The sequence below is a fragment of the Sylvia atricapilla genome, chromosome 19 (assembly GCF_009819655.1).
Source record: "Sylvia atricapilla isolate bSylAtr1 chromosome 19, bSylAtr1.pri, whole genome shotgun sequence".
Classification (NCBI taxonomy): domain Eukaryota; kingdom Metazoa; phylum Chordata; class Aves; order Passeriformes; family Sylviidae; genus Sylvia; species Sylvia atricapilla.
The window spans coordinates 9,858,211-9,886,172 of record NC_089158.1 but is presented as its reverse complement, the minus strand read 5'-3'; the positions used below and the strand labels follow the sequence as shown (position 1 = coordinate 9,886,172).

Sequence of the window (27,962 nt, the reverse complement as noted above, 5' to 3'; positions counted from 1 at the left end):
CTGGGTACATCATAAAGAGAGTTGCTGAAAGAGTTCAATTACAATATCAGCATCTCTGCCAAATGTATTGAGCTGTTCTGAAAAGCGGCTTGTCTTTTCTGACCCAGATACACAGTTTCCAACTGTGGGAGATGCTGCCAGAAAGACTCTTGGCAGAAGGCCAGTAATAAAATTCTACTGCAGAAAAACACAACATATTTTCAGCAGCACTTTGTGTGGTGTGCTGAAAAATTACCTGTCTCCTGAATGCAAAGCAGAGGCTAAAATAAACTTCCAATCTGAAGTTGCAAGCCTCTCATTCTGACTTTTGAAGGTAACAAAAACCGGTTTAAATTCCAGTTACTTTCTATTACTGTGTGTGTGTGATACACCTTGGGCTGTTAGATACTCATTGCTTTGTTATTAGCAGCTTCTGTTCTTGTTGCTCTGTCAGTATAAACTCATGTGCTCTTGGGGTGCTGCACACTGCAGTTCTCCTGGGCAGATAATGGTGTCGGGGTAGATTCAGAGGGTGGAGGGTGTTTTTAGTGCTTCAGCTGAATATTGTTAGCGTGTGCCTTCTTGATGGAGCATTTAAAATCAATTTTCATGGTGTTCTACTTGGCCTGGCCAGGAGCCTGGAGAGCAGCTCACTGAAGTGAGGGGTTTGGAGCTCTGGGGTCCAGTGACCCAAATCTCCTCTCTGTTGCACCAGTAACGTTTCTGTGCAAGGCACTGCTGCAAGGGGATAACAGGGTGCCAGACACAGCTCATGTCTCCTTTCCAGAGGCTCAGAGCACCCTAATTCTGGTATTTCAGTCCCCATGGAATACAAGTACCTGTTTCTCCTGCCTTTTCACCTGCCTGCTCACAGGCACTCAGAGGTAGCTGAGCATATTCATCACCCCTGGCTGTTTAACTGTCTGTCCCGTGGGAATGCAGCTGCAGATGCAGGAATATCTCTACTACAAAAGCCTCATCTCAAATTCTTTTCGCTTGTCTTGAGCCAAAGCATAAACTTCCTCTGTGAAGGATGGGATGTTTAATGGAAGCATTGCTACACTGTCATGGTGTTTTAATAACATTTCTGATGTGTCAAATCCCCAGTGATTTTAAACCACACTGCAGACTCTGCACAGCTCCACTGTGACCTGGTTTGGAGACAGAGATTATTTACTCTTGTTTTACACTTTAGGGGCACATGATGCAGACCAGGAGTGACTTTTTCAAGGTCACCAAGGTCTCACTGGTGCAAGGAGCTTCCTGTACAAGTTTCCTTGCAAGTTTAGGTGGCTGCCCCTAGGTAAGACAGCCACACATTTAAATATTGTGCTTTTTAGTCTGAGCATCAACGGTTACTTCCCTGAGGATGCAGGAGCAAATCCTGCTATAGTCTGGTAGTGGAATGAGGCTGCTGGATTTATGGAATTGCTGCTCACTTCACATAATGCTTTCTGATGTATTTGGTGCTGAGCTATGTTATGCTGCCTTAGTCCATATGGTTGGAGCAGATTTGATTTTGGTTTTCCTTAATTTAATTCTGTGTGCTGTCAAATGTACTTTATTCTGTATATTGTGTCTGCACTTTTATAGTAAACTCCCTCCTGTTTAGTGCTTTTGTTGAAAATGTTCTCTCAAAGTCTGAACTAAATTAGGGTTTCACTCCTATGCGTGTTTCTGAAATATTCGTAGGATGTTAATGACTTGGAAGACATCGTGTATCAGCTTCCACTCAATTTTCAGCATTTTCTTCCAGCTTTCTGGATTTTATAATAAAGATCCCTTTGTAATCAATCTGTCTGTGGCCTGACTTCAGCCATGCACTGCTGAAAAAAGGGGCAGATAAAGAGCCCATAAATACCTTCATCCAACAGCCTTTACTCGTCACTGAAAACTGAACCTGCCTCGAAACCAAGAAAACAGGTCACTGCGCCACACAGCGCTAAGGAGAGGTGTTGGTGTTTTCACTCATCAGCGCAGCAGAGATTAACCCCCGCTGTGGCTGGGACATTCATTTCCAGCCCGGTTTGGGTTTTCCTAGAAGCCGAGAAGCCCCGGGCACAGGCAGGGCTGCCCTGGGGAGGCTCTCCCCGAGCTGCCCTGTGAACAGCAGCCTGCTCAGCACTCACGGAGCTCCAGAGCTCGCTCAGCCAGCTATCAATGTCCATCTGCTCGCCGCAGCCTGGGCGAGCTGATAAGCAACACCTTGCAGTAGTCTTGGGCTGGAGAGTGGAGACATTGTACTGGGCATATGCTGAAGTCAGCAACAGCATTTCAGTGCCCTTCTCTCTGCCTGGAATTGTCAAGTTACAGCTACCACAGAAGACAGCAAACCAAAAATGTGAAATGTGGGAGTGACAGGGAAGAAGAGTAGGTGAAGATAGCTGGAATTCAGTTTGGAGAGAGAAATAATTTGAAATAGATTATCTAGAAATGTGCCTCATGAAAGTCTCTTTAGTTTGCTATCTGCTGACTCAAGTTATTATTAATATTATTAAAAAGGAAAACGACCTTGTAAAGAGTCTGGCTGGTTCTGGAGATGGTGAAAGGCTGTTGAATGTGGAGGAGCTTATAACTAGTCCACAAAGTAAATACTGCCAAACCAGTGATCTTTGCTTAGTTTTCCTCCCAGCTACCCCTGCCTGACTTCCAGAATCTCTTAAGAGAAAGAACATCCCGTTCATTGATTGCTTCTGGGAAACAGTTTGGTAGAGTGTTAATACACCTTGGTGGGCACAGAGCCTCTGTGATGAGAAGTGGGGTTTTCATTAGCTTGCTTTTCCCAAGTATTTTTAGTATGACTACACTTAACACCCTTGGGGTTTATTCCTTGGCAGTTTTCAGCTGCTGGAGCAGACATGTCCCAGCACAGTGTTCTTGTCTGGCTTTCTGTTTTACCCAATTCTCCATCCTCAGTTCAGTGGTATGACATACAAACAGCTATCAGGCCCTTGCTGCCAAAGCTACTGGTCCTGTAAACCTGCTTAATTTGTTCCTAACCAGGGAAATAAGGAAGCCGGATCTGCTGTTACCTTTTCCCCTGTCACATTCAAATCTCTGTGGGATGCAACATTTTAATTATTCCCTGTCACATCACAGGTTTAAGTATCTCCTCAGCTTTCAAGTCATCTCACCTATCCCTCTGCTGTTGCCAAACATGCTTTTAATCTCCAACAATGTCAGGCTTCTCTGACATACAATATGCAAAGCATTGCTGGAGAAGGGGGGTCATCCTACAGGAGAAAAGGAAAACAATTTGTGTGTGTGTGTGTCAATCTGCAGAAATTTACTGACTGCGTTTCCAATTGCTTCAAAACGTTGCTGGAGAGCTGATGCAACAATATGTGTAGTGAAAGGAAAACAGGAATTTTCTGCAAGGACTGGAGTGTCTTGCTGTGCAGTGAGCTTATGCTTGCCTCTCTCACATTACCTGCTCTGTTATTCTGCTCTTCTCTCTCACAGAGCATTTCTTTGCAGTTTTATGCTGCCAGTGCTGGTGTTGTTTCCCAGTTTAGTACAAGAAGGCTGCTCTTGCAGGATCTTTTCCCTGCTGTGTGCTGGGAAAGGCAGTGCATGGGCAGCACAGGCGGTGTGGGTGATTTCAGCTCCTCACAAGTCTGACGTCTGCAGTTTGTTAGAATGTGCTTGTCTGTCTTTAAATAACTTGCAGTTATTGCAACCTGAAGCCTTGGTTCTTGTGCAGCAGCTGACACAGGCTCGAGGGCTGCACTGAGGATTTCCACAGAGAATTACTTTTTGGTGATTAAATGTAGTGTGTTTGGTTCCTAGCATGCATGTGACACAAAACCAGAGATTTCGTGTGCTGGTTTCACACACAGCATGTTTGCCATGTTGGATTTCCTGTCTTCCTCATCCCAGAAGCTGGGATTGCCAGGTGGCTGACAAAGCTCCCTGAGATCAGCTCTAACTGGCATGGGAAAGTCGTTATGTGTGTGGGCACATCACAAAAAGTTGCTTTTCACAGTGTCATCTGTTTGCTCAGATATAAATGGATCAGTGACCATCCCATCTGGAAGCTGGGGTGCTCTGATCAGTGCCTCATGCACTACATCCAGCACTTCTGGAATCAACAGGCCATCACTGCTGATTTCAAGTTGTTTCTCTCTTTTTGCAGGTGAATTAGAGAGAGTGACTCCCAGAGCATCTTGGCTGTATGAACTCTTGAGCTGTCAAGGGACTGAGAGGCTTATGAAGAGGTTCTGTCAGGCAAAACAGTGCTTAGCAAAGACACCAAGGAGGAGGGAAAAGGAGAAAGGGAGGGAGAGAGAGCTGAAACACTAACAAACCATGGTAGGTATTTGTTGTCTTTCACAGGGGTGCACTAAAAGTGTTTTCTGCTGCCAGGCTTGCATGGGGCCTGATCAAACCCCAGAGAGGGGATTTTCTGACCTTGCACTAACTGAGGGAAGGTACAGTGTGCTTTGAGCAAAGCAAGTGAGGTTTGATGTATTGTCAGCCTCTTAAAGCCAGAGAGTGTTCTTGTGAGCCTGCAGTACATGAATTATTAAATACGAACGAAGGGGATGCTCATAAGGTTTTCTAATAAAACTGGCATTAGCAGGCTGTAGCAAACAGCATCAGTGACCTTGAACTTGCAGATTTCATTACCAAATGCTCACATTCCCCTTCCACCTCTGCCTCATGAAAGCAAGTTTTGATTATTGGCATCCATGTGTGTGATTGAAGGTGCCTCTGTGCACACTTCGTGACAGTGTGGATGAAATGTGTGTTGCCAAATATACCTGGTGTGTATGGTTTAAGTGAGGAGGCACTTCTCATTTGCCTGGGTTTGGCTGCAAATAGAAATGCCTGAGATGTGGGATTTGTGAAGATGTGCAAGTATGAAGTATTGTGATGGTGGGATTCTGAAATGTGCTCACAAAAAGGCAATAAACCTACTCAGTTCCTAAACAATATGCAGTTTAAACATATTTATATATTTTTAATCCCTCTAAGGTTATTACTGAGAAAATGGAAATGAGAATAAATGCAATAAATTGTAAATACAATTGCTAATGTTTGTGCGGCTGGTTGCTGCAGGTAGGCTGTGTGTTATATTTTTATTTTAAAAAAAGACCTAAACCAAGACTTTTACAAGTTACAGAATGAAAGGGAGAAAGAACACTTTGCAAAGCAGAGTTGTTAATATATTATATTTTAAATAGTGTCCCACTCTGTCATTCTTTTTGGCCTGACTTGTAATGAGGAGTTAATCTTGTCAGCAGCCCTCTTCATTAGAAAAGAAAATGTATCTCATAATTAGGAATTTGTTTCTGTTTTAAGGCACTGTTTTAAGTGACATTTCATAAGGTAGAAGATGGTGGAGGCGTTGTTAAATGCAGCTTGGCCATTTCCCTGCAGCCTGGCTGTATCCATGTTGTGGATAACCACAAGAGGGACCTCCTGGAAGCATTTTGTAGCCTATCAAACTGCAGGGGATAAAACCAGCCCCTGACGGATGAATTGTTACTGCCCAAATTCTCCATCTGGGTAGGAACACTAAAATTAAGAAGGGAATGATGTCATGACCTTCAATGGAAGAGACACAGGGAGTGCAATAAACCAGGAAATTGTGGACAGTTCCTTAGTAAGGATCCAGTCCAGAGGTCTCTGAGGTTGTCCAAAGGCCCTTTGTGTCCTTAGGAGTGGGTACACCCACAAACCCATGAAGTAGGGGTGAAAATGACACCTAATAAGGGTGCTTAATGTGTAGGAGGGACAGAGGAGTTTGGTTGGGAGGGTTGCAGGAGGTTTTCAGCAGTGACTGATGTATCTGTAGAGACCAAGACTTATTGCTGCCCTTGCCACAGGTCTGTGCTGTGATCACAGCTGGTCTGGGGCACTGTTTACATCAAAAAAGTCTCACGTGAATAGTCTGCAGCAAACCCAAAACTTCTAGCACAGGTTTCCCAGCTAGTGAAGTTTACCTCCCTCAGCAGGATCACCCAGGACTCTGAGTTTCACTGCAGGCTTTTTTAATTAGTACTCTAAGAATTTTGAATGTTTTTAAAATAGAACTTTCAGTCTCTTACCATTTATCTTTATTCTCATCTTCACTCATGCCTTTGTAAATCCGTGCGAAGTGGCTGAGCCTCTCAGTTCTGTACTGCCTGTGACTTCATCTGCAGCAGCAGCAAACCCGTGAGGGATTGGCCCTTTGCCTGTTCCAAGGAGTGCAGCTCTTGTCCATGGCATCAACAGAGGAGAGGTTGCTGCACTCAGCCCTTCGAGAATATGCAAAATAGTATTTGGAGAGTATCAATGTCTTTTACAAAATAAGAATCATCTCTCCTTGCCCACCCTCCTTTCCACATGCTATGCCCAGTCTGCACCCTCCCTGCCAGGCAGGGTTTCCATTCAGGGAATGTCCTATCAATGCTCCAATAACTTTGTTCTCTTTTCTCCCTGTTTCCCACTCCACCACAGAGATCGATCCGATCTTTTGCTAACGATGACCGCCACGTAATGGTGAAACATTCGACCATTTATCCATCTCCAGAGGAGCTTGAAGCTGTCCAGAACATGGTGTCAACAGTAGAATGTGCCCTTAAGCATGTCTCTGACTGGATGGATGAAAAGAACAAATCTGCCAAGTGTGAGGGTGATGTGGAAGCCAAGGAGGAAGCTGCAGAAGGCACTGCCAAGTGAGTGAAGCCTCAGCTCACAGTGTGTCCCTGTGCTGCTCTCAATGGCTCCTGTCCTCCAAATAAGAGTCGTAGTGTTACCTGGCTCTGCTGCAGATGAATGCTCATAGGAGCAGGGGGATATATGGACTTTTTGAGGTGGGAGCACAAGGAGGGGCATGCAGGGAATGGCAGTAAGCCCAGTGTGGGTAGCAGCTGCTTTCCATGTCTTTGCTTATTTTACTGGGATGTTGTGAAGTTGCATTTAGCAGACAAACTTTTCAGCAGTTTGAAGCAAATACAATTCCCTGGAACACGGCAGTGCAAATCAATAGCCATGTGCTTGTGGGCTCCTGCAGTCTGACACACAAAAGGAGTTTTTATAATCTTGCAAACAAAGTTTCCTAAGCTTCCATTACTTTCTATTATTGCCATAGTTTAACCCCAGCTGGCAACTCAGCCTCACACAGATGCTGATTTTTTATTAAAAAATAATCCAAGTGTGCAGTAAATGCTTTGGAGACAACTGGATGAGACCGGAGCTGGTGCTGGCCTGTTAAAGAAGCATTTCTTGCATTTTACTCCATGCTTTTAAACAACCCTAGTCTACAAAACTGGTTTTTATGAGTGTCCCTGTATTGCTTTGAAAATTCTTTACTGTGGCTCTTAAAGACTCTCCTGAACTGTAGCTGGAGAGTAAAATCCCCTCTTAATTACCCTAAATGGTTTTATTTCCAGGGATCAAGGTGGTCGGACGTTATGTGGCGTTATGAGAATTGGTTTGGTTGCAAAGGGCTTGCTGATCAAAGATGACATGGATCTGGAGCTGGTTCTCATGTGCAAAGAAAAACCCACCAAGACCTTGTTAAGTATCGTTAAAGACAATCTCCCAGCTCAAATTCAGGTGAGTTCATTTGCAGCAGTCCTCCCACAACGGCTGATAGCACTGCAAGGGCTATTTGGGGAAAGGCTGGAACTTGTTCCAACAAGAAAGACAAGTGATACAAAGCAATATACTCTGAATCTAGGACGGCATCTGGGGCATGTGACATGTTTAATGTGGCGACATGAAGTCCTCACTCACCAAGTGTAACCTCTTAGTGCTGTTGTTGCCCTACTCCTGTTTGTGCTGTCAGTTCCCTGGGAGGGCAGCTGGCCTCTGTGTGTGTAACTAACCCAGGGTGGGTTTGGGCGCTCTGCTCCACACAACATGAGCTGAACTGCAGAAATCTTCCCTGCTCAAGTGTGTCACTCAGTCCCTGTTGTTGTCCCCTGCCTGAACCTGCAGTTCCCCATTGCAGCTGCTTTGCTTGGGCTGTTCCCACATAAACCCCTCTGTGCTGCCAAGGTGAGAACATGTCACTTTAGGTGGTCACTAATTTGAGCTCACGTTAATCGTGAGCTCACATTATTTTTATTTATGGCTACTTAATGCTGATGGTGGCATCCAGCAGGCAGCAGTTGCAGCTTGTTTAGGGATACCACCTCTGTGACAGAGCTCTGAGGCTGAAGAATCAGTCCAGCTTCCAGACTCACCAACACTGGTGCCAAGCAACTGCCCTCAAATGTTCCACTGCAAGTGCCCCTCTCCAAACCACAACCAAACTCGATCTGCTTTTCTCCTGATCTGCTTTTCTCCCCGTGTTTTACCATTCTTGACAGTTGTTAGTTCTCACCATTCATTTTCTCACACAAAGGGCTTGTTTTAGTGAGCTAATGTTGTTCCTAGAGATGTGGCCTATTCATAGCTAAAAATGCAAAGGATCTTTTGAGTAGTAAAGAGTAAATTTTACTTGTTTGAAAATTACAGGGATGTATTGAGTATTAAAGAATAAACCTTTGTAGTGAGGCGTGAAATGAGGAGGGTTGCAAGTGAGAAGAAAAGTTAATATGTGCTTCAAAAAAGGGAGATAAAATAAGAGAATAGACATAATTAAAGTATGTGAAGACTGAATAAATTGAAGGGACAGGCAGGTAAGATGCTGTGGGGAAGTACTGTGAGGGATTACAGAAAAGATGAGGGAAGAGGTCTCTGATTTGTGACATGTCCCAACTGTTGTGGGCATGGAAGATGAGGAGAGGCTCTGCAGAGGGATCACATGCTGGAGGCAAAGGAGGGTTTAGGCCCATTAGTGGACAAAAGGAGCAAGTGAGGCACAGACACTCAGGAGCTTCTGCTTTGAAGGCTCATGGTGAGCAGATGCTCAGCCATTTTCATCTCAACAATAAAGGAGCTGCAGAGCAGATTGCAGCAGGGAAGGGCTCTGAATAGACATCCTAACCATGGTCTGCTGAACCAGACTCCACACAGAAGGAGTGGCTGGAGGCCTCTGAACCATCTGTGGCTGCCCCTTGTGCTTCTGGAGGGTGAGAGAGATCCCAAAGGGCTGCTGAAAGACCTGCAGAGAGATCACTGCAGAGAACTCTGATACAGTGCACGTTAATGGAGCAAACTGTAAAGCAGCTGTAGCACTGGCTGCAAAAAGAAATGTTTTAAATTGTTTTTAATGAGGGAGGCAAGGCCACCTTTGTTATTGCAATGCTCTGTAGCCTTCTCATTAGCTGAGGCACATACACAGATTCTTCACTTTTTCAATCGATTGGGAGACTCTTGAAATCTTTCTTGGTGACTTTCAGAAACTTACAGAAGAGAAGTATCTGGTGGAGGAGCATGTAAATGAGGCAGCTATTGTTATCCATAACACAAAGGAGCCCAAGCTCACTTTGAAGGTGATACTCACATCCCCTCTCATCCGAGATGAAGCAGAGAAGAAGGAAGGAGGTACACAGAGCGTTTTAACTTGGTTTTAAGACTGTTCTAGCTAAATGTCCTGACTGTGCAGCACAGGGTTAATTGGGAAGTAGGTTTTTAATTGTGCATCATGTACTGACTACACTGGCTATTGCCACCATGAGTTATGTCATTTGTAACTTTAGAAGACATCAGTCACTTAATTCTCTTGTAAATATGTGTCATTTTCCTTTGCAAGCAATATTCCTACAGTGTTAACTTTGACATACAATTAGATCTTATTTCTCCTTTCAGACTTGCTATTTAATTCTTGAGCACCTGGCGCTGCACAGTCTTGTTTGCAAATTAAGTCAGTCAAGTGGGATTGGTTCATAGTTTCTTGAAAAACTCATTAAAATGTTTCTCTTTATGTAAAAGCCCTCTCCTGCAAAGCTCGCCAGTGTGTTGTCCTGGCCCTCAGTTTTTATTGATTGATGATGTGTATGTTTCTGGCTTTAAGAACTTCCTAACTGGGATACAATTGAAGTTATGGTGCTGTGATACAGCACTTTTGCTTCTGAATTGAACGTTGTACCTCATGTCCTTAGAGCAAAATAGTTCTAGAAAACTGTCACTTAGTCCTTTGCGCTCCTTCTCCCTCACCGCGGTGTCCTGAACAGTTCCGTGCCCGTGCTGCAGGGATGGTGCCTGCAGTGCCAGTGAGGCTGGAAACAGACTGTGAGCAATAGAAAAGAGCAAACGTAGCCATACTTCGTTGTATTTTTAAAACCTTTCCAGCAATTTCTGCTTCCGCTTCCCAAACCTATCCCTAGAAACTTTGCCACTGGATGATGTCAGACCTTTGACCAACTGGCCACTCTCTGTCATGACAACTGAGGCAGCTGGGCCCGTGTGGGCTAGGGAACTCCCTGTCGCTCTCTCCCCATTTCTAGACTCGCCACAAGTCCTTTGCTTCCTCCCTGTCCCACATGGAATACCTACGGGATGAGAAATGTTGGTCAGTTTCTCCTCATTTTGTTGGAGGCGATGGCAGGAAGGATCCCTTTCCAAGTGACATGTAACACTTTGGCAGCAGTTGAATGCAGAAAAATCTTACAGAACAGATGAATGGCAAAGATCCCTTAATTACACTGGCTGTTTACTCTCAAATTAGCAACAATGCTGTTTTCAGGACTATTAAAAATAAACTGCATATTGCTTTAGTTGTTCAGCTTCCCACAAGATGCTGAGACCAGCCCCGGAGCTGCTGCAGCTCATCCATGTTCATGAGAGAGCATAAAGTGCAGGACAAATCCCAATGAAGGATTTGCCAGATTCCCATAAGGGGATACAGTTTTACACAAAGGCTTCTGCCCAAGTATTTTCTTGTAAAAATTGATGCTGTTATGCCAGCGAGGTCCAGGAATTTCTGAATTAATCTCAAACTAAGGAGGATTGGAATTTTTATGCTTTCTCATGCTTAAAACTAGGTGGTCTATTTTTTTTTCAGTATCTTAAAATATTTTCAAAAGTCTCTACTATTTTTTGAAATTTAAAATGGTTTTATCGCCTCTCCTGAAGTGGTTATACACTGTCATTCTGTGCAGCTGCTGAGGACAGGGAATAGAGTTGTGAATCTCATTTTGAAGTCCAGGTTCCTTGGCACTGATTCATCACAAAGAACAGAGACATTTATCATATTCCTTTCAAGGTATATGGAGCACTATGCAGATGTCACTAAGTAAGTTGAAAGGGGAGGGATACTTTTTTCTTTTTTATAATCTTTCCAACCATTTAGATTGGAATCACTTAAGATTCAGACCAAAAAAGTTTCGTGTTTAGTATCAGGGGAGAATAACTGGAGAAACTGGTGAAAACACCTTGATCTCCACAGCTTTGCCACATTTTTTCACTACCACTGAACAGTATCAACCAAATGTAAATACGCTTCCTATGCAGTTTTAAAAAGCTGTCAGTTGGCTCCATGCATTCTTTTGATTGAAGGAGCTCAAAGTACTGCTGAACTTGCCTTTCATCTTCCATGTAAGATAGGCCCAGGCTTTCCTGAGCCTTCGGAAAACTGACCAAGGTTTCTGTGGTGGGATTAGCACTAATCTGTCCTCTAACAACCCAGGTCAGGCCAATGGCCCTCGTTACCAGTGCTCCCATTGTTCTGTAGGAATGCTGTGTGTGCCTTCATGCCCTGATGTCAGAATGTATCGAAAAACATTCCTGGATTTCTCTTCAGTCCCCACCTCTTTGGAAAAGTGTTCATGTTTAAGATGTGGTGTTCGTCCTATTTGTTTTTGCTGCCCCTTAGCAAAAATAAATAGTGGCCCAGTGTGTGTGTGCATTTTGGTGTTTCTCACAAATAGCTACCTTTAAAGCTCTGCTTTCTCATGTTGAGAAGTCAAGCACCCAAATTTGCCTGCATTTTGCATCTGTTTAAATTTTGAACTTCTTAATAAACTGAATTTTTAGCCACAGCATCAAATATAAATTGGGCTTTCCAGACCAAAGCCTTGTATCCTGAAAACCAGTCACTGTTACTGAGCATACAGAAACAACAAATTACGTAATTACAAACAAGCTGGTTCACCAAAGTGGGGCTGAAGTCCCGTTGCTCCTGGAGCAGGACGTGGCCAGTGATGCTCCCTGTGAAGGGCAGCAAGGCCCAGACTGCCCTCCCCTCTCTGGAGAAGACAAGGCTCCTCCTATGGCTCAAATGAATGGAGCTGGCAGCTCCTGTGTGAAGAGAATGCTGCAGCAGTGGGGAGAGAATTCCTGAGGGATTGGTTCTCCGTTGCATAGTGTGAGCTAACGTCAGGGCTTTAGAATTTACTCTTTACTGAACTCCTTGGATCACTGCCCTTGTTAAAACTACAAGGAAAAAAGGAAAGCTTTGCAATCCCGTTTGAAAATTTTGATTTGGTCTCACTTTCCTGACTGGCAGAGCATGAAGAAACATGCCATTCTCCCGAGGGGGTCTGAAGGGAGCCCGCTGCAAGCCGCTCGCCCTCTTCACTGCCTGTTCTCTTCATCTTTCTGTTTAATAGAATCTTGCACCCGAAAGTTGGCAGACTGCAACATCACAGCACTGGGGCTGAACAAGCAATTGGCAAAATTCTCCAAGATATTTGTAAATTAGACCTTGGAAAATGGTCTGGAAGAAAAAGTACAGTTCTAAATCCTTGAAACAAGTCTTAGGAGGTTTTTGGTTCACCTGAATGACAGGTGACATGTATTCTGTTTGCTTTGTAGTTTGAAGGAAAAATTAATTCACTTTATCAGTGGCTGCAACACTCTTTAGCAAAACCTCATACAACACTGAGTCCCAGTTCATTGCAAAAAATTAATGATTTTGCAGTCAGTCACCTTTGCCATTTCTAACGTTTTAAAATAAGATTCTGATCATTCATTGACAGTACTTGTTTGATACAATACTTGAGCTTTAAGCAGATGTTTATATTGTCTGCAGTGAAGTTTTCTCAGAGAACTACCCAGATGGATGTTGAGTAATGCCGTGCCACAAATGTCACTCCTGAAAACAACGAAACTGCAAAGGAAATTTAGAAGCAAATCTTGTGTTCCAAAGTGACCTTTTGTGCTCAAAGAAAGCCAGAGCTTTGAGACTTTGCAGCTTTCATTTGGAAAACAGCCAAGAGGAGTGATTAATCCCAATCCTGGAATGCTGTTGATGAGGGCAATAACAATGCAAATATCTGCTGTGAAGTTCACAGGGGTTAGAAAAGAAGCTTATAGCACTTGAACCAGCAGCTGTGAACTGCAACCATCACCTGTCAGACAAGATACTGGTCCTGTTCAGTTTTACACTAGTGGGTTTTATTGCTTGGAGCTCTTTTATTCATCATAACATCAAGTGCTTTTACCAGAGTAATCTTCCCAGGAAATGGCTTACGAGAGGCAGCCTTAACATTAAAGATGCAATTGCTTATGCAGCCAATCCCATTCAAAGGAACCCATGAAAATATTCTTGGAGATGGCACTAACAAACTGATGGCACTTTTCCCTTCTAACTTGTCCTGGTATTTTAAAGATCTTGTTGGATTTTACTCATCTAGCAGAGTCTTCAGTTTGAAATGGATTTAGTATTTCATTCAGCTCTGCAAAGGTCTCTGAAGACCTGGAGAATTAACCATTATGAATAATGAAGAGAGTGTATTTCCAAATTATTTATTTTTAAGCCAAGAATAACTATGTATTCATAGGAAAATGTTCCTATGAACATTTCAAGGTCTTACCTAAGTCATGGATTCATTTTGTTATTCCAGTTGTTCTCAACATCAGCTAAACCTAGTATCTTTGTAAATGTGGTTTCACAGAGATGTAGAATCTGTCATTTATAGTTTCCAGGGAATCTGGATTTTACAAACTCCTTTGGATTAAAGTAAAATAAATACAGAACAAAGGAGTGATAGAGAATTCCCCTTAATGTAAAAGTGGATGTGGCTGCTAAAAGCAGTTGTTACAAGTTGGTTGATAAAGGGGGGGGGGGAAGCAAAAAAGTGTAAACCTGGACAGAAAATACCAGTGTCTTGTCTCTCAAATCCATCTTTGAATTTCCTCTGTTTGTTTCAGTTGCTGTTGGGAAGCTTTTACATGAGGGCACTTCCTCTCAAATACATGAATGACCTGGAAGTTACCAAACCCACTCTTTCATATGCTCTGGTTATATGAAAGACAAATCAAACTAAAGTATTGTACTAGCATTTCCTGTATATTTCTTTCATTGAATTATACTGGCTAGTACTGTTCATGCAATAATATTTCAAATATATTCAATGTTTTTCTTTGGAATTCTCAACAATTGCATGGATGTAATTTTTCTGCCTATTACATTTTTTTTTGTTACCTCCTGAGAATATCTTCCTCTTGTCCAAAGAAGCTTTGAAATTCTGTGCCACCTTTGTGGAATAGAAGTCACAAAGAAGAAGAGGAAAAAAAAGCCCAATACATCCCAACAGAAAAAAAAAAAAAAAAAAAAAAAAGAAAGTGCTATAGAGCTATTTTCTGCCCTGAAATGTGTTCTACATTTTTAATAAGATCCCAGATTGTCTGTAGCAGTGGCCATCTTTATTATTACTATTATTTTACAAGGAGTGAATGCCTTTGCTTCTGTTGCACACGTGCACATTTACTACCTTTAATGGCTTGTTTAAATTAAATAACACCGTGCACTTAAATTCTGGGAGTCTTATTATCTCATTGAGATGCTGCCGCTCTTTTTGTATTGTGACAGAAACCCCTTGGTCAAATTGTATCTGTCTCTTTTTATCCCATTTTTACCAGTAGATAATGTTGCGATGAAAGATCCTCCGGACTTATTGGACAGGCAGAAATGCCTGGAGGCCTTGGCGTCTCTGCGGCACGCCAAATGGTTTCAGGTTGGCTCTTTGTTCTTACCTTGTTGTTATTGTAGCCTTGCGAGGTTTAATTTGAGACAGTTTTAATTTTAATGCCTCTTTAATTTCTGACTAGTCCCTCCTAGAGCAAAGGTCTAGAATTCCAACCCAGTGCTGTACTGTGCGAGGGCAAACGTGACAGGGAGACAGTCAGCTGGTCCAGAGTTGTCATGAGGCTACAAAAGCAATCTTGACATTTCGCTGCCTTTTTTATACATCTCTCTAAATTCAAGGTTACTTTTATATAAGTGTTTTTATTTTGCATGAAGCCGATTAAGTATTAAGTAATAATAATTTTAAACAAAATCTATCCCAGGACTCTGTGCATTTAAAAAGCAAAGCAAAATTGAAGACCAGGCTTTTGCAGGTGCATTGGAATCATTTTGTTTGTTTTAGGCCAGGGCAAATGGACTAAAATCATGTGTAATTGTCCTTCGTATTCTGCGGGATTTGTGCAACAGAGTCCCCACGTGGGCACCGCTGAAAGGCTGGGTAAGTACAGCAAGAGCTGAGGGCCACAAGGTCGTGTCTCAGATCTCCTGAGAGCTGTAGCAGTGTCTGCACTGGAGCAAGCACAGTCTTGTATGAGACTCCTCCTTCCACCCCCGTTCCTTTGCTCCCCATTAACTGCTCCCTGTGTAGGGGAGAGAAGGCAAGTACTGAAGTCTGTGACACACTGGTCCCATGGAAAGGGAAACGCTGCTGTGGGCCAAACACACACATCCTGGAGGATTTGCAATAGACTCCCACTTGTTGCCTTTCATCCCTCTTGTCTTCCAAAACTATCCTGCTCCCATGACAGTGCCACTCCTGCCAGCGGCTCTTGTCCTTTCCTGGGGCAGTTTTGCTCTGTATGCCTGGAGAGGAACATTCTGTAGGGTAGCAGAGGTGGTGTTTCTCTTTTGTGGAACTGAAAACCCTCTAAGAGGAGGATATTCATCTGGCTTGACTTTAGAGAGCCCTCCTTTTTGGGCAGACATTGGAGAGCAGCTGCTGTCCTCAAAAGGTGACTCAGAGGAGGGGACAAAGATGTGCCCTGCACAAGGCCATGGCCTCCTCTGGGGCAGGTCTCTGTCCCTTAGACCTGTAATGGATTACTAAGTGACCTGATGTGAATGTTCATCCCCTCTGCTCCCTCATTTTTAACTGCAGTCACAGTTACCCTTGTGTCCATACTAATCATAATTTAATGTCTTCTAGCCACTCGAGCTTATATGTGAAAAATCTATAGGTACTTGTAATAGACCTTTGGGCGCTGGGGAAGCCTTACGACGGGTGATGGAGTGTTTGGCATCTGGAATTCTGCTTCCTGGTAAGGAGCCAAATGAACTCCAGGAACACAAAGGGATGGGCAGCCCACCTTAATATTTAGCTGTTGCTCTAGGATTATATGAGAAATGCCTGCCGTGAACTCTGAACCTGCCATGGAAGGCAATTAATGTTTTTTTATTTAAAATTAAAAGAAAGGATTTTGCAATGTGATCGCTGTGTGAATGACACTGCCACTGCAGGAGAATTTAATGGGGAATTTAAGATTTGTTATTAATTAACTCCTACCTCATTAAGGGGTTGCAGGTAAATAGACCTAATGATTATCTGGTTTCTATAGATTCCTTGAAATCTACACATCTGTCCAAACGACATGTTTTCTTCCAGACCTACTGATTTCAGTTAATGTTATCACCCATGTGCAGTGTTTACCCTGATAAGGTCTGTGGCCACTGCAAGGGTGCCAAACCTCAGGTCAGTTTGCATTGTGTGAGGCCTGACTCCCTGCTGGAGAAGGGGTGCTGCCCACTGTGCAGCAGCTGGGCTCAGCTGCTCTGTCAGTCCCTGTTTGCACACTCTGCTCCTTCCCCTCAGTAATCCCCATTCCTCTCCCTGCCAGGGGGCCCGGGGCTGCACGACCCCTGCGAGCGCGAGCCCACGGACGCTTTGTCTTACATGACAGTTCAGCAAAAAGAAGCCATTACACACAGTGCTCAGGTAGGGAACTCTGTGTGTGCTGCAGCAGTGAGGAGTTCAGCTCATTAGCACCATTTATTCTCTGCCAGGATGGCTTGTTTTCGTGGCAGTCCTGACAGTTCTTGTGCTGCGCTATCCTGGAAAGGTTAAACCACAGTTGAGGAGTGCACGAGTTAATTTGTGAAATTGTATCCTTGCGGAGGCAGTGGGATGTCTGTGCACCCACCTCTGCTCTCAGCACAGAGCCCCTGGGTGGGCTCCCTGTCAGTGTGCCCTGCGCTCTGTGTTATAGAAATTCATGAGTTTTATGTTTTTAGACGTTAGCATTTTCCACAGCTATCGCTGAGGCCAGCTGTAAAAGCTGTCTTCTTGTCTGTCAAAACCACAGTAGTTTTATGTCTAAAGAGTTACTAAAAAACTTGGGCGACTGAGGTGAAATCCTGCTGTGATTAATTTGTGTTTCTACTGTCCCTTTCAGCATGCATTAAGATTATCAGCCTTTGGGCAGATCTATAAAGTTTTGGAAATGGATCCCCTCCCATCAAATAAGTCATTTCAGAAATATTCCTGGTCAGTAACTGACAAAGAAGGTAGGTATTATTTGTTCCAAAAGTCACTAATTGGGCAGTAAACCAGGGGTTAATTTAGAATGGGTGAAGTTCTGAATTATGTGCTGTGGATGTGAAGTAGAAGCTTTTTTTTGTTAAATGTGGGGTGATTTTTTAAAAACATATTTCATTGTGAGAATAAAATCTGGAAGTTCTGTTCTCTAGAAATACCAAGAGACAAGAGGCAGAACAGCTGTAATAGAGCTGATGATTATCTTTAAGCACAAAGTCCCTTGGCATCTGAAGTACTGTTTGATTCTTATGCTGGCAAGGAGAGGCTGTAGACATGTAAAACAGGAAATAATATGGGTCCATAATAACAATTACTCAAAAATTCTTCCTAGAAAACAATATGTATCTAATTTTAAAAAACTCCATGTGTGTTTTTTGGTAAAAACAATACTGTTGGAGGCCTTGCTTAGATTAACTGTGGAAAAAGCACTGCAGGTTTGCAGTCCTTATCTCACACCTGGTATTGCACACAGAGATGCTGCCTGGCCTGGTAGAGTGAGCAGTAAACCAGTATTGGCTTTCATGTAGCAGTAAGAAAGCTGTGACTGATGGATGAGTTCTTTTCTCTATAAACAAGCAAGGAACAGTGTGGGACTAATCAGACTCCTGCTGTGGGATCGTGTTTTCCTAATGGCATATCTGTATTACAAGGAACTTTATACCCTAGGTACGGGCTCCTCGGCTCTGAAGAGACCATTTGAAGACACTGTTGGAGATGATAAAGATCCAAATAAAAAGATGAAGCGTAATCTGAGGAAAAGTAAGTGCAGCACTTCTTCATTCTGTTTTCAAAGATCTATTGTACAGAGGGAGCTGCTTTAAAAGCTTCTCTGTGTTGGTGTGGTAGAGCATGTGAAAAAGTCTTTGGAACAAAATTGTTGTCTCTATCACCCCGCATTTGGAATGTCAAACACATCTCTGTGCATCTGAATTTCCCCTGACATGCTTTACTAACTGAATGATTTGCATTTTTAACTGGGATTGCCCATCAAGTTACACCAGAACTGAAGCTGCCCAAGCAGCTGAGGTATTTTATTGGTAAAATCCCTGTACTGTGGGGTCTTTATAAAGTACTGCAGTGACTTTGCTGAGTGAAGATGACACTCTCTTCACTCTTCCCCTTCCTGACTTAGGTGTTGGTCTCTCAAGATCTCCCACAAGCAAAATAAAATGTGTAATCTGCAAAACACTGATGATGCACAAGAGTAGAAATCTCTTGGCATTGTGGGATGCAGTCATTGTGGGGGCCATTTTCATTGTGCTACTTGGATGCTCGTTCTGGATCTGGTTCCCCATTAGCTGTAAAACTTGCTAGTCCTTTTTACAGCAGCCAGGAGGAATACAACTAGCTGCAACAGAATGGTGTTAATATAAAACCAGGTCATTATAGCTGTTTCCCCAAATTAGAATGGCTTATTAAAGACTTAACAGCATTATGACTCTCCTCACACTCTGAGAGGTTGAGGGGTGGTTTTGCTCCTTGATATAGACAGAAGGCACTGAAATGCAAACTGTTTCATTTTTCTGTTCATCTTGTTTTGTTCATTTTCTTTTCCCCTCCTTCCCCTACCCCTTCTACTATCTTGTACTAGTACTAGATAGTAAAGCAATAGATCTCATGAATGCTCTGATGAGGCTGAACCAAATCAGGCCAGGGCTTCAGTATAAGCTGCTGTCACAGTCTGGTCCAGTCCATGCCCCAGTCTTCACAATGTCTGTAGATGTTGATGGTACGACTTATGAAGCATCAGGACCTTCTAAGAAAACAGCCAAGCTCCATGTGGCAGTGAAGGTAAGGCAGCCTGAAGTAATCTGCTAACCCCAGATCTCGGGATGGAGTATGAAATGTGCTTAGAACTAGTAATATGCAAGCTCAAAATTTAAAACAATTCATTAAGCTGAGCTGCTCACTGTGTGCTCTAAAGACAGCTGGGCACGATTCAAAGAGCATCACTGGTTTTGTGCTAGCAGGGGGGAAGCATTTCCCAGGGCTCTACAGGTCAGCTCATGTTGCAGTGAACTGAATGTGGTGGCCAAATTCTAGATGGGAGGGTTTAGTCGTGTTTTGTTCTGCTCCTTCTTTCTGTTGGTTTGGAAATGGCATGTTGGTGGCTGCTTCTTTCTCCCTCTCCTTCTCTGTGTCCATTCCTGGCTGGAGAGCCTCTGGAAACAGAATTCTGTCCTCAGTGCCTGAAGAGTACCTCTGTGTAGGCTAAACCATGTCAGTCATTTATCCAGCCAGATTTCCAGTAGGACACTGGTATCATTCAGAGACTGGCCAATCAAGCTGCTGTTGCTTCCTGTAGGAGCTCTACGTGACAGCAGGAGACACTGCCCACTGAGCATCCACCAGATGTGCTGCTTGGTGGTGGGCAGGGCTGGGGTAATGGACAGTTGGACTCCATGATTTTAAAGGTCTTTCCCAACCTAAATGAGTCTATGAAAGAACATCTGTTAACAAAACTGCTCTTCTGATAGCAACAGGCCCATCTGTCAGTCTCTGCCTCATTTTGTTTTGAACAAGAATTTCCTTTTTAGAATCTTCATCTGGCAACTTTCTGCTTTCCTTTGATTTCAGTTTTGAAAATCCCATTGTCCTACGTGCTTTCAAGTTCAAAGTGTCCAGAAGTATCTGAGGGCATGTGTTATTCCTCCAGGAAAAGTTGCTCTCTGCATGTGTGTCCTTCCAGACCTTCTGCCTCATTCTTTTATTTTGCCTTCCTCCCTGCGGTTTAAAAAACAACCAAAAAAAAAGCCCAAAAAACCCCCTTGCCCTGAAAAACTGACTGCTCTGCCCTTGAACCTCTCTGCGTCAGCCAGATCTGTGCTGGTGCCGACCCAGCTCTGTTTTCTCTAAATTTACACATCAAAACATCCGTGATTCAAGCCAAGAGGAAATGGGTGGTGTGCTCAAGACTTGCTTTTTTTTCTTTCTTTCTCTCCCTTCTCAACAGGCCCAGACTGTGCCTTCCCAGCCTTATAAGAAGGCATAATGTGAGATTTCACTTTCTAATCTGACCTTTTTAAAATGCAGAAGCCCTGAAAACAAAGCCAGATGTACCCCAACTGCATGGGAGCTGAGCTGGGGGTTACCCAGGCAGTTCTCAGCTCAGGGTTCAAACACAGTCATTTTTGTAGACTTTGGTTTTGGCCCTAAATTTTCAGCAGAGCTTCAGGTTCCTTTCAGTTTCCTTTGCCCTATGTGTGGTAGCTCTGTGCAGCTGGATCAGGAAGCTGGTTAAGGCAGAGGCTGGCCTTGCTCGTGGAGGATGTTTTTGAAGGAACTGAGCTCCAGAAGTACCATCTTGTACAAGGCTTTAATTCTCACAAGACTGTTTGTCACGTTTGCCCCACAGTCCATCTCTTGATCTGTCCATAGACACCGGGAGAGGGGAAATCCTGCATGAAACTATTTCCTGATAAGGCCATTAACCAGTGTCTTTAATTTCTTACTTCACAACAAATTCTTGAGATGATGAATGATGCTCATGAGTATCTTTGAGACTAAAATTCTGCCTTGTATTAATTCCACTTTTGGAAACCTGAAATTGTTTTCCCCATTGATACTGTGTTCCCTACTGATAACCACTGAAATGGGTATCTCCATTTCAGTTAGGAGAAAACTAATATTCTAAGCAATCTGCCTTTTTTAGGTGTATGGTGGATTGTTTGTTGTGTTGTGATCAGCTTTGTATTTGCTCCTGTTCTGCTGCCTCTGTCACAGTTCATTTCATGGGGCTTTGTTGTAGGTTTTACAAGCGATGGGGTATCCAACAGGTTTTGATGCAGATGTGGAGTGTGTAAGTTCTGATGAAAAATCAGATACTGAAGGCAAAAATGAAACAACATCTTCAATCTCAAGCAATAATAATACTGGAAATTCCACAGCTGACACCTCAGCTACCCTAGAGGTGAGGACTGCATTGAAAGTACAAAGGAAGTGTGGGGTTTGGGGTTTCACTTTTCATTGGGTTGGTTTTTTCTGTTCTACTTGTCAGAATGGTAAAACATAACTATCTTCAGCTGGGAGACAATTTCCAGAGAGTGTGTAATCATGAATAACTCAAACCACATACATGTTTAGCCCACTGAAAAATGTCCAGGGAAATGGAGTATTTTTAATGGAACTGCCCTGTTTTTATCCATAGCTGAGAAAATTCTATTGCAGACTGATCTGGTGTACTGAGATCTCAGCTTTACCTTGCTTTCCAAACAGTTACAGACATTTCTACCAAAACACACGACTCAGGGCATGAGATTTCTTCACTCTGAGCTTGGTAGTGCCCAGACATAATGAGATGGAAGAGCAGAGACATGTGCAGGGCTGGGAAGGCCAGCCTCTCCTTTCGGTGTGAAAGCCTTCGATTTCAAGGAACTTGACACCACAGCCCCACCTTCAGCTTCGGATTCTCTCAGGGTTGCAATTCCAAGTGCAGCTGGTGTCATGTTTAGTTTGTGCAGGCAGCAGACCAGGCCATGAGGACAGTAGCCCTCACCAACAGAAATAAGTGGGTGACTTCTGTGACACCACTGTTTATCCTCCTGCTCTTCTTTAGAGACTTGCCCTTTGCTGTGCCAGCATCACAAGCTGTGCTGTAGCCAGGGCAGTGTTAGCAGTGATACAGGTGTGCAGAGGTTTGGCTGCCTCTTGGAGAGAGAAAGGCTGTGAAGTAACACCCTGCACGTCTCTCTAGGTAAGAACTCAGGGTCCCATACTCACAGCAAGTGGCAAAAACCCAGTGATGGAGCTCAATGAGAAGAGAAGAGGTCTGAAGTACGAGCTCATTTCCGAGACAGGGGGAAGCCACGACAAGCGCTTTGTGATGGAGGTGAGTGGAGCAGTGGTGCAGCTGGTGAGGGGTTACTGGTGGTGTAGCAGAGTCATTTTCTATTTTGCCTATTGCAACACACATCTGTAGTGGTGATTTCTCAGGTTATGTATCTCATGGCTGCTGTGATGATTTAGCTGGGGAAAGGAATAGTAGCCTTTCTACTTTAGGAAAATACAGTGAGAATTACAACTGGATTCTGATAGTCCCAAACTTCGTGACCAGGAAGACTCCAGGGTATGGGCTAAATCCAGTATCCAAGAGATATGCTGGTCCTCTGAGTTGTGCTTGTAGTTTCCAGATCCCCGGTATCTGTGACACACTGGTTTCCCAGGATCACCTTGGTATCCTTTAGCAGTTTCAAATCTAGAATCAATAGAAATTTGTCACATAGAACACTAAGGATATTTTTTCCTACTGAAGTACTTTATGGGTGGCACATCAGTGAACTGGGTGCAGCATGGTGTTCCTGTGGATCAATACTATGCATAAACTCATGTCTTAATTTTCAGGTAGAAGTAGATGGGCAGAAGTTCAGAGGTGCAGGCCCAAACAAGAAAGTAGCAAAAGCAAGTGCTGCATTAGCAGCACTTGAAAAACTGTTTTCTGGGCCTAATGCAGCAAATAACAAGAAAAAGAAGATTCTTCCTCAGGTAAGAACTGCCACTTGCTTTTTGGATTATTATCCCAGCTCTGGGTTGGTTTTTGATACAGAAGGCAGCATTTTAGTAAAGTGAGGTTAACATAGGCTGGTGTTGCTGTGAGCTGGTTGGTTGGGGGTGAAGTCCTGGCTCTGTTGCAGTTACGTGGGTTCAGGAGGGTTAGGGGGTTGTAAAACCAGCGCTGTAGGTTGGGGAGAGCAAAGTTGTAAGGAGGTGGGAAGGACAGCACAGAGAAGCTCAGCAGCCAGCAGTGTTCAATCATGCCCAAATCCGAGGTAAATAAGGCACAGTCTGAGGGAAGGGACTGCCAGGGCTGAGCACGGGGAACGTGCTGGGCTCTGCAGGCAGTGACAGGGCCAGGGACCCGCTGTGTCCCTGTCACTCACATCCTTTGGCACAGCACTCTCCAGTCTGTGCTCAGCCAGCCTGGCACATCAGGCCTGTTTACAGAGCCCTCTCAAAGGGGGCGAGTTAATGCAGATGGCCTTGTATTCCAGCAACACTTTCACTCTCTGAACTGCTATTTTTTGTCACTCTGGGCAGACTAAAGGGGTTGTCAATACAGCTGTTTCTGCAGCAGTCCAGGCTGTGCGAGGCAGAGGACGAGGCGCTTTAACACGAGGGGCATTTGTTGGGGCAGCTGCTGCTACTGGATACATAACACCAGGTAAGGCACCACCCTCATAGCTAATATTTAGTATTTGTCTGATGGGGTGTTCTTTCTCATGTGTATTATTCACCTGTGCAAGTGATTTCTCCATCTGAGATGGAGCAGAAGACTTCATGGGGATTTAAATAAATCAAAGAGCTGGAAAGCTGGCAGAGTGTATCCTTTATGAGTGTGCAGCTCAAAGCCCTGTGTGCACAGAACACACAGTTATGGGCATAATGGCTTTCCTGGCTTTATTATTTTATGATTTGTCTTCATAGTTCACTGCCATGACACAATTCCCAAAACCCTCTTCCTACCTAAGAACCTTCTGGATCATGTGCTGGTTAGCATTAGGAGTGCCTTTTCCAAGAGCCCTTTGTAACATGAAGTCAGCAGTCTCAAGAGTCCCTGAGCTCCCAAAAATCCTCGACACGAATTCCACCCGGAAGCATCTGTTAGTAGCTTCTGTGGTGGCCAGAAATGAAAGAATTTCTTTTCATATTCTGGCTGATGGAAGTCAACATCCACACTGCATTGTTCTGATTAGCAGAAACAGCTTCTGAAGTCCAAGGGCTTCTGGTTCCTTTTTCACGTTTTCACAAGAAAATGTTCATGAAATGGTCACTTTCTCCATCCTCAAATTACTTTTCAAAGTGCATTTTCTTTGTGATGCTACAGCATGTCTGAGGTTTGTGGGTGACATGTGAAAGGAATCCAGACATTGTTTTCACTTGTTCTAAGAACCACAGATTTGTAAGAATGAGATGCTGAAGATGCCTTAGTCAAAGCAAATCCAGTCATAGCTTCCAAAAAATAACACTTCTAGTCCTCATGCTCAGGTTTTCAGATTACAGCATGAGCTCTAATTACACCCTCCAGCAGCTCACATGTGCCAATAGCACAGGCCTGTTGTTTGGGAGCCTTCCTGCCTGGCACCGTTGGCAGCATGTCGTCTTCATTGTTCCTGTATGGTCATGTCATTTTAAATATTAAAATCCAGTAATTCATTTTTAATGGCTGTTAACATTGTTTTTGGAACTGCCTGTCTGCCTGAGGAGTCATTTAAGAGACACTTTAACCTGCCAAGGGCATGCTTCTTGCCAGTGTGGAATTATTCCAGAAATAAGTTTAATTTCCCAGTCGCTGCAGTTAAGCTTTATTGGCCTTGGCCTTCACAGATTATTTCTCTCCATCCCCTATTCTCCTCAGAAATCTCTTACATTTTGGAGTGACACCAGCAGTCTCACCAGAAAAAAAACCCAACCTGTAAAGCCTCCATGAACTGCTGACATGTAGAAACCAATGCTGGTGTTACCTGTGTTGCTTTTTCTCTCAAGCAGTTCAGAGTCAAACTCTGCTCTGTGGGGAAAAATGATCTGTTTGTGTGGAGGTGTTCACATGTCTTCTGTGGAATTCTGTCTGTTAGAAATGGCAGAGAAAGCAGAATTCACAGGAGCTTTACTGAGGGGGACGTGACATCTGCCACAGGCATCCAGCATTCTCTTTTTAAAGGAAATTTAGGAAAATAACTCTTCTCTGCATAGAATGCATTTGTGTTTTAAGAAGAACATTAGCAAATATGGGATGTCTGTGTCATGCTAAACCTATGCTCTGACAGTGCAGACTTGAGGGATTCGGTAGAAAAGAAAATGCTGAAGAAATAAAATGGGGAATTTTAACTCTTTGATGCTGAGGCTTGAGCAAGTCCCTGGCAGCTCAGGCCACCGCATAGGAACATTTCAGTGTTTTCAGCAATATTTGTATGTATTGGTGTGAGTTTGGTTTTGCTGTGCTCCTGCATCAGGCACAGGTCCCTGCCCTTGTGCAGGTGTGCAAACACTGACAGGCAGTGCAGAGAATGACCCTCCCCACTCCTCTGTTTCCCTGCAGGCTATGGAGCACCATACGGATACAGCACAGCGGCACCAGCCTACGGTATGTACAGCCCTGTAATTAACACTTTAGAAATTATGCAGAAACTGCTGTGGCAGTCCAAATGTGGCAGTCCAAGGAGAAATTCAAAGAGATTTAAGCTCTTAAACCATGACAACAACACCACTTTTATGCCATAACCTTGTGGTTCTTTTTTGGTTGGAGTAGCTTTTTGCCTCTGCTTTGCCTGGTCTGTGGAAGGACTGCTTGTTCTAATTGCCTGTTCCCTTCATACTGGAACCCAGTCAAAGTAGTTCCCTTACTTTTTACAGCCAGTCTGTGCTCCATTCAAAGACTACCGAAGGGCCTATTTCAGCATCTCTGACCCAGATTTAGCTAAATGGCATTACAGTAACATTGGTGAAATGTTTGTCCCCAAGTGTAAGTGACTTGTGGACAAAGCTCCCTTAATGCTGTCAACTCTTTGAAGTCTATGGGCAAATACCCCCCACCCCTGCAGGCTAAAACACCACTGCTTGGGACACCAGGATGGGTTTTGGATAGTTGGTACTGGTAGCAATCAGTCTGTGAGGCAGCCAGGACACGATCATTTGCCACAACGCTTTTCACTATGAAACATGTTCTATTAGGCTGGCAAAGCACTGGTTTCATGGAGATTGTAAAATGAGCTGATAACCAGAGAGCTGTGATGGAAGTTTTTCTTAACTCGGCTTCTCCCTCCCCACTGGCTTGTTTTACGCTGGACTAACAATGCATTCCTCTAACCGGCCCTTTTGGTTACTTTGAATGAGGTTTATGTGGCAATTGGGAGCAGGGCAGCTTGGAGTCAGTGATATGTCCTGGCACACACAATGTGAGCCCACCAGGACCAGTCCCACCAGCCTCTCCTGTGGCAGGGACTGCTCACAGTCTGCTGCTGAAACAACCGGCACGTTTAAGGCCTGGACTTTTTCATATGGGAAATTTCTGCTTTTTAGAATTTGTCATAAGTCATTCCTTCCAAATTTGTCTAACTTAGGCAATACCAACTCCCCTGATATCATTATAAAAGTTAAAAATATTTTGAAATGTCAATTACATGACTTTTCTAGAAGTATGAGCTCTAACAGGGCAAAAATGCTGCTGCTTTATGGCACATGTTTGCTTTGCCTGACTGGGACCAGCTGGTCCAGTTCTGTACTGAGAGGGAGAATGGGCCCACAGGCTGTGCTCAGTGTGGAATGCTGCCCACAGAATTGGAGCAAAAACCCCTCTAGTTTTACACCTGCTGACTGGCCCTGTGCTCTGACAGAAGGGCAGCTGGCAGCAGGGCTGTCCCATGGAGTGTTGTCCTTTGTGGTGCATCACACAAGGAACAGCAACATGTTTTCTCAGAGAAAAATGAAAGGAAATTTAGAGTGGGGTATGGATTTTTTAAAAAAATACCCCTTGTTTCTTTTCAAACAACAGTCTCAGAGTATAACTAGGATTAGTGGTATCTGCATGTCTGTGTTTTTACAAGCAGTGACACACTGTGACATGAGGAATCCTTTCCCTGCTGAAGGCAGGAATACTACTGTTACCAAGTTTCCATGCAGCTTTTCTTGCTTTTTTTCATTCATTCCTTCTGTTTTGTGGTTTTTTTCCCTCATTATGCCTATTTTGGGAGGTGGATTTTAAGCACTTAGCTGTATATATGTGACATATCACTGACTTCAAAGCATTGTGGAATTGGATGCCCCCATTTTTCACATAAAGAGTTTCTGTTCTTAATGTCTTATGATTGTGATGCGAAGTTCTGGGATAATGCTTTTTGGCTGTAAGGTAAACATGTCTCTTTGCCTTTGTAAGCTGTTGCATGTTGGGAAACTTCACTTTGATCATCTGGTGCTCTGGAATACCTGCTGTTGCTGCTTTGTGATTTCTAAATGGATACATAGGTTAAATACTAGAATTTAAATAGGCAAGATTAAAAAACCAAACAAACGTTTAATTGTGCAGAAGTTTGTGAGGCCACAAGAACTCTAAAATAATAATGAAATCAGGCAGATGTCAATCCTTCCAGATTTACTACTTCAACACAGGAGAGGAAGTGCAGAATAAGGAAGCAGATGCAGAATTTACTGTAGGTGCTTGATTTTTGGCTGACCTACCTGGATGCTGGTCAAAACTGCTGAACAGTTTCCCTGTGAGTTGTGTTTTATGCACAGCAGTGCCTGTCTAGAATATCTGCAATTGCAACTGGCCTGTGAAATTACCTCAACGTAGAACAAGCTAGTAGAGATTAATTACCATAAAGATTATGAAACAGAGCTTCAAGTCCAAATACACATTCTGCTTTTGAGAATATCACTTCCTTTAAATTTATCAAACACCAGGACAAAAATAAAGCAGACTTTAAGCTGTAACCATCTGTCTGAAATAGTGCAAAGTGGTGAAGCGTACTGTTTACGGGACTCTGCACCCTGACATCACATTGACTGACTGATCTGGAAAAGGTTAATGAGAACACTACTGTAAGCTCTTATTTGACTTTCTTGGATTGCTGAACTTATTTGGAGTCCTCTCCCTTTCTTCTCTCTGTA

At 43.6% G+C, this 27,962-nt stretch overlaps 1 protein-coding gene across 9 annotated transcripts in view; it reads left to right on the top strand.

Moving 5' to 3' along the window:
- Nucleotides 1-27,962, top strand: part of STRBP (spermatid perinuclear RNA binding protein) — a 73,394-nt gene that overhangs the window by 17,673 nt on the left and 27,759 nt on the right. For 5 of the 9 annotated variants that reach the window (XM_066332957.1, XM_066332955.1, XM_066332956.1 and 2 more), the window contains exons 2-17: nt 4,115-4,290; nt 6,427-6,644; nt 7,362-7,527; nt 9,261-9,405; nt 14,665-14,759; nt 15,174-15,269; nt 15,978-16,089; nt 16,666-16,763; nt 17,221-17,332; nt 18,030-18,122; nt 18,955-19,154; nt 21,112-21,273; nt 22,057-22,191; nt 22,704-22,844; nt 23,397-23,520; nt 25,396-25,440. In XM_066332957.1, the coding sequence (XP_066189054.1) occupies nt 4,288-4,290; nt 6,427-6,644; nt 7,362-7,527; nt 9,261-9,405; nt 14,665-14,759; nt 15,174-15,269; nt 15,978-16,089; nt 16,666-16,763; nt 17,221-17,332; nt 18,030-18,122; nt 18,955-19,154; nt 21,112-21,273; nt 22,057-22,191; nt 22,704-22,844; nt 23,397-23,520; nt 25,396-25,440 (1,945 nt within the window). In that variant the 5' untranslated portion in view covers nt 4,115-4,287. Of the gene's footprint in view, nt 1-4,114; nt 4,291-6,426; nt 6,645-7,361; nt 7,528-9,260; nt 9,406-14,664; nt 14,760-15,173; nt 15,270-15,977; nt 16,090-16,665; nt 16,764-17,220; nt 17,333-18,029; nt 18,123-18,954; nt 19,155-21,111; nt 21,274-22,056; nt 22,192-22,703; nt 22,845-23,396; nt 23,521-25,395; nt 27,956-27,962 lie in introns of those variants that run through there. The other 4 variants (XM_066332952.1, XM_066332954.1, XM_066332950.1 and 1 more) reach the window with 3 other exon arrangements.